Raw genomic sequence first — 6,084 nt, forward strand, 5'->3', positions numbered from 1 at the left:
CAGAGGTGGTTGTGGTGGTCGCGGTTTGGCGACGGATCTGCGGGGAAGGCAGAGGTGGTTTTGGTGGTCGCGGTTTGGCGACGGATCTGCGGGGAAAGCAGAGGTGGTTGAGGTGGCGGTGTCCACCTGGAAGCGAAAGGTGCCTGAGGTTGGGGCCTTGGATGAGGCCGGACCGGAAACCAGGCGTGAGCTTAGGGCGTCCAGGGACGAACTGGCAAATGCCAGGTTGTTTAAATTTTTTTAGTTTCATAAATATTATTACTTGGTTTTATTATTATTTCATTTGTAACTAGTAGGTTTTGTTATAAATATATTTCGAATTTGTTATTTTGTTTTAAATACTTTGTTGTTTTATAATCTTGTTTAATTATTAGTAGTAACTTTTGTGTAAAAATGTTTCCATAATTTAACTGCAACATGCGTATACCTATGGATGTTTTGATATGTACCTGACTTCGTTAATTAATCGTATTAGAATGTAATTACGGTTTTTCTTTATAGTTTTGTTTTGTGTAATGTTCTTCTTGATTGTTTTTATGTATAATTGTATTTGGCAATATGTGTTTGGCATTTTTTTTAAGGGGGAGATAATGTGGTGTATATGTGGGTATGCCAATAATAATGTACCGTCAGTGTTGCTAATAATAAATCAGTCCAGTACCAACCGCCGTTTCATTAACACACCTACATTACATTGGATTATACATGAAAGTGTATAAGACCATTTTACGTGTTTTTTTGCGGCAGCTACCTACTGCGCCTGAGGGGAGTCTGTGCCCAAATTCCACTACGACTACATCTGCGAGCGGCGAGATGTTAAGATCAAACACGTCAATATGACGGATCCCAACGAGCGATTCAACGTACGCAATCCGGTGGTGCGCCGCGCGGAGTACTACAGGGCTCCATACGACATCCTGAAGGCATGTCCCGACTGGTCGGTTGCATATTCTCACAAAATAAATATATGTTTGTGGACACTATTGTAGTCAACCTATTTGTTGGATGGCAATCTTTATCTAGTAGACTTTTGTGATGTTAAAATAGGTACGGTTGCAACTTGCGCATCGCGCCGGAGTCCATGCACCAAGAGCTACCGGCCGCGCTTCTCGACGCCAACGAGACTGCCTTCGTCGGCCACGGCGGCAAGTACTGGCTCGCTCTCTACTACACACAGGTATCTTTATATTTCATGCTTTATTTCTTCTTAATCTCCTCAGTTCTTAAGTATTGCAGTGTATTAGACCCGTCATAGTTGATAAAGGACAGATATTACTCTGGCCAAATGTGTCGGAACGTCCGAACGTCTTTGCTCCTGTGTGTCTACCGCAGACATTTTTAATAACTATGTATTATAAAAATATAATGAATAATTACAACAATTACATTAAGTACATTTCTTAGTTTCATAGATCTAAAACGTGTAATTTATTATCTTGACTAAGTTATGTTGGTTTGTTTCAGCTTGCAACTTACGCTATATACTTCCAAGCTCATGGCGAGTACCCGTGGCAGTCGAACCGACCTATCGTCTCCGTCGATAAAGGTTTGCCGGAGTATTTATAAATATATGCATTAAACGATTCATAATTTTAAAAAATCAGTTCGACCTTATAATGTTATCTTTGTACAGGTGGCATATGGGAGCAACTGCTGAAGGCAAACATCGGTCCGGACATGAACCTGCACTACAATCTAAACGGCATCTTCAATCGCTACCCAGGAGGGAACGTTGCACCAGATCTGATGCGCAATGAAGGACAGGTCTGTTATTATGGCTCTATTTTACAAATTTGTTTAAAAAAATACTACCCGTTTTTCTGATTGAATGTTGCAATATACGTTATTAAGCACGTACATATAGAGAAAGAAATATTGCTTCCAGGTGCAACCGGCCAACTTTAGGTCTGAAAGCCGAGATGGCGCGCCAGAGGACCTCATAATTGGCAACGCGCATCTTGTCAATGGACCAGGTATGCCTGGACCTCCTACATCCACTACCATACTATCCAAACTTTGGCGTTTATAACATTAGAATTAAATAATGAATTCAGTAGTATGATTAATCAACTCCTAAACTAAAGAAAAGATACTTAATTTTTCAGATGCTGAGACAGGAAGTGCGAATTACAACAAATTCATACACGACTCTCAAGTACAAGCCACTTTCGACCACTCAAAGAATATATAACATTTAGTGCATTCCTTCAAATTTTATTACAATAAATATAATTACATAATTTGTGTAATGCTTTATTATCCTATAAATGTAAAGTGTTCAGAGCGAAATAATTTACAAATATAATCCAATTTAGTTTGGAGTACCTTAAAATCATCACGTCACTGTCATTACGACAACGTCAAATCAATACGTCAACATCAAATCTGTACGTCAAGTCGCCATGACGTGTATAGGGTTGCCAGTGTGCATACATTTGCCAAAATGGAGGGACAATTTAAATTGCTTTTTGATCAAATGAAAAATGAGATGGAAAAACAAACAAACATTATATTCGAAAGAATGGATGAACGACTAGAACCCTTGATAGAAGAAAACAAAGTCATGAAGAGCAAAATAGAAGTTTTAGAAAGAAAAATTGACCAATTAGAGAAGGAAAAGAAAAAAAATAATCTTCTTATATTTGGAATAGAAGAGGAAGAAGAATCTACTTTAGGATTACTGGAAATAGTGCAGAATACAATTAAATCAGATTTAGAGATTTCTCTGGAAACAAAAGACGTATCAAGGATTCACCGAATTGGAGCCATCAAGGAAAATAAAATTCGACCCGTACTTATTACTTTCACGGATACTTGGAAAAGAAGGGAGATATTAAAAAATAAAAGGAGTTTGAAGCAGGTATATGTTACTGAAGATTTTCCGAAAGAAGTATTAGAAAAGCGAAAAGAATTACAAATAAAGGTTAAAGAGGAGCGTGCTAAAGGGAATATAGCGTATATAAAATATGATAAGATAGTAGTCAAAGAAGGCCATTTAGTCAAAGAAAAAAGGAAAAGAGATCAATCAACATCACCAGAAAATCAAAGTTATGCCAAAAAACTGGTTAGCAATAATTCATTGATAAAGGAAAATAGGAAAAACGCTTTCGACATGATGAGACCTCGCTCCAGTTCATTATCATTGACGAAACCTAACCAAATTAAGTAGCAATTAAACACCAGCAACCAGAAACGGAACAACCCCAACCCGGCTGGTCACCGTGGGGTTGCTAGACCATTACCCCCTAAAAGTATGTCTTCAGGTTCAAAACTAAAAAGTAAATTATACCTAGCAACATTAAACGTCAGAACATTAATGGAAGACCACAGATTAATAGAATTAGAGCATGCTATAAGTCAAATAAAATGGGATATTATAGGACTTTGCGAAGTAAGAAGATCAGGAGACGAGATAAGAGAATACAATAAATATATATTTTACTATAAAGGCGAAAAGAAAGGAAGGCGTGGTATAGGGTTTCTTATAAACAAATACCTAAAGGATAAGATAATTAGTTTTGAAGGAATATCAGATAGAATTGCAGTTCTAAACATATAACTGAACGGATTTAAACACCCGATGTCGATTATACAAGCATATGCCCCAACCGAACAGGATACAAATGCAGAGAAAGACAAATTCTACGAAAAACTGACTGAAGTTATACAAAAGTCTAATAAAAATATTATAGTCATGGGAGACTTTAATGCAAAGACAGGAGTAAAATCTAACAAAGACGAATTCGTACTTGGAAAAAATAGCTGCGGAGAACGAAACGAAAATGGACAACGGCTAATAGATCTTTGCTTTGCGTCGAATCTGAAAATAGCTAACAGTTTTTACAAAAAAGAAAAGTCAAGTGGACGTGGATGTCTCCAAACGGAAGGAACAGAAATGAAATTGATTTCATTCTGACAAGAGAAACTCGAATACTCTCTGATGTAAGCGTAATTAATAAATTAAATTTCAGTACTGACCATAGAATGCTAAGAGGAACTTTAATATGTGAAGACAAGAATTCAAGGAAACATATTATATCAAACAAAAATGGTAAAACAATAACGGTACCACATAACATACTAGAAGACATAGAAAAAACGTTACAGGACATCAAAAAACAACAAACTATACAAGATAAGTACGACTTCCTGGAAAAAACTCTCAAAGAAGTTAACATATTCGGAACGAAAAGGGGAAAACGAAACAAATTAAATGAAGAAACAAAAAAAATATTAGAAGAAAGAAATGAACTACTGGACAACCGAAGAGAAAACCGTCACAGCATAGCGAATATTAGTAAGAAAATACAATCGTCAATCAGAAAACATAGGAAGGAAGAACGGTTGAAAACATTAAAAGAGCAAATAGAAAAAACGGGTGGAATGACAAAGGGGCTAAAACAACTAAAAGAATATTCACAATGGATACCTAACATCAAACTACAGAAGAAGAAAGAAACATACCGGATAACTTCAAGAAGATCATCAATAGCTAAGACTGCGACAGAATTCTACAAGCAATTATACACAGAGAGTGGCGAATCAATAGTTGCGAGCAAAAATATTATTGAAGAAGGAGATAGTAACGAAGAAGAAATACCAACAATATTAGAAACAGAAGTTGCTGGAGCGATTCGATCGCAGAAAAATGACAAAGCGCCTGGAGACGATAAAATTCCGAACGAACTATTAAAAAGCACATTATCATCGATAACCAAAGCCTTAACCATCTTATTCAACGAGATCATAAATAGTGAGCAAATTCCCGTTCAATGGACAAAGTCTACTATAACCTTGTTACACAAGAAAGGAGACAAACAAGACATCAACAACTATAGACCCATATCCTTAATGTCAAATATTTACAAAGTGTTCTCAAAAGTAATACTCGGCAGAGTGACCCAAACATTAGATGCAAACCAACCAAGGGAACAGGCAGGTTTTCGCGCAGATTATTCTACAATGGACCATATTAATGTTGTTAAACAGATCATAGAAAAATGTAATGAATATGGTCAGAACTACTACTTAGCATTCGTAGATTACAGTAAGGCCTTCGATTCCCTGAGTCATAATTACATTTGGAAGACGCTAGCCAGTCAAGGTATAGAGAGGAAGTACATAAACATTATTAAAGAGATATATAAAAACTCCACCGCAAAAATACAACTAGAACAAGTAGGAGAAGAATTTAAAATCGAAAGAGGCGTAAGACAAAGAGATCCACTTTCGCCTAAAATATTTACAGCTGTACTTGAAAACATATTCCGAAATATCGATTGGGACAAGTTTGGCATAAACATCAATGGAACGAAATTGAATCATCTTAGATTCGCGGATGGCATTGTCCTGTTTGCCGAGACACCAGAGACGCTTAGAACGATGCTGCAGCAACTAGACCAGGAAAGCAGAAGAGCGGGCTTATCTATGAACCCAATGAAAACAAAATTGATGACAAACGCAGAAAAAGATATTATAGAATTGAGACATGAGATAATAGAATACGTTGACGAATACATATATTTAGGACAAATTATATCTGTATAAAACCAACACTCAAAAGAAATAGACAGAAGAATAAGCAATGCCTGGAAACGCTATTGGTCACTTAAAGAAGTAGTTAAAAAGAAATCTATACCAATGTCAATCAAAACCAAATTATACAACACATGCATTCTCCCTTGCCTAACGTACGGATGCCAAACTTGGCCTTCCACGACCAAACACAACTTAAAACTTGCAAACTGTCAACGACACATGGAACGAAGCATGCTCGATATAAAGTTAAGAAACCGATGGAGAAATGTAACAATAAGAGAAAAAACAAAAGTAAATGACGTCTTCAAAAAAATTAAAAAACTAAAGTGGAATTGGACAGGACACATTATTAGGACAAATACAGGAAAATGGACAAAAGACATCATGGATTGGTACCCCAGAGAAGGAAAAAGACAAAGAGGACGACAAATAAAAAGATGGGAAGACGACCTACCGAAGGGATGGAGACGATTAGCGCGCGATAGAGAGACGTGGAAGAAACTAGGGGAGGCCTATGTCGAAGGACAACCTGACACGCAATTGGAT

General features: G+C 36.8%; 1 protein-coding gene across 1 annotated transcript; it reads left to right on the plus strand.

The window, feature by feature from the left end:
- Positions 1 to 751: 751 nt before the first annotated feature.
- Positions 752 to 2,240, plus strand: LOC106103470. The gene is made up of 6 exons (XM_013283254.1): positions 752 to 937; positions 1,048 to 1,177; positions 1,465 to 1,546; positions 1,634 to 1,764; positions 1,886 to 1,973; positions 2,106 to 2,240. The coding sequence occupies exons 1-6, from the start codon at positions 837 to 839 to the stop codon at positions 2,189 to 2,191; spliced, it is 618 nt and encodes a 205-aa protein (XP_013138708.1). The 5' UTR covers positions 752 to 836; the 3' UTR covers positions 2,192 to 2,240.
- Positions 2,241 to 6,084: the final 3,844 nt, after the last annotated feature.

Source organism: Papilio polytes, unplaced genomic scaffold (assembly GCF_000836215.1).
Source record: "Papilio polytes unplaced genomic scaffold, Ppol_1.0 DF824292.1, whole genome shotgun sequence".
Lineage (NCBI taxonomy): Eukaryota > Metazoa > Arthropoda > Insecta > Lepidoptera > Papilionidae > Papilio > Papilio polytes.

Excerpts from the sequence above, each read along its gene's own strand:
- LOC106103470 (XM_013283254.1), top strand. The coding sequence starts at position 837 with ATGACGGATCCCAACGAGCGATTCAACGTACGCAATCCGGTGGTGCGC. Across the intron at positions 938-1,047 it reads CTGAAGGCATGTCCCGACTG|GTACGGTTGCAACTTGCGCA; the intron begins GTCGGTTGCATA and ends ATGTTAAAATAG. Across the intron at positions 1,765-1,885 it reads TGATGCGCAATGAAGGACAG|GTGCAACCGGCCAACTTTAG; the intron begins GTCTGTTATTAT and ends TATTGCTTCCAG.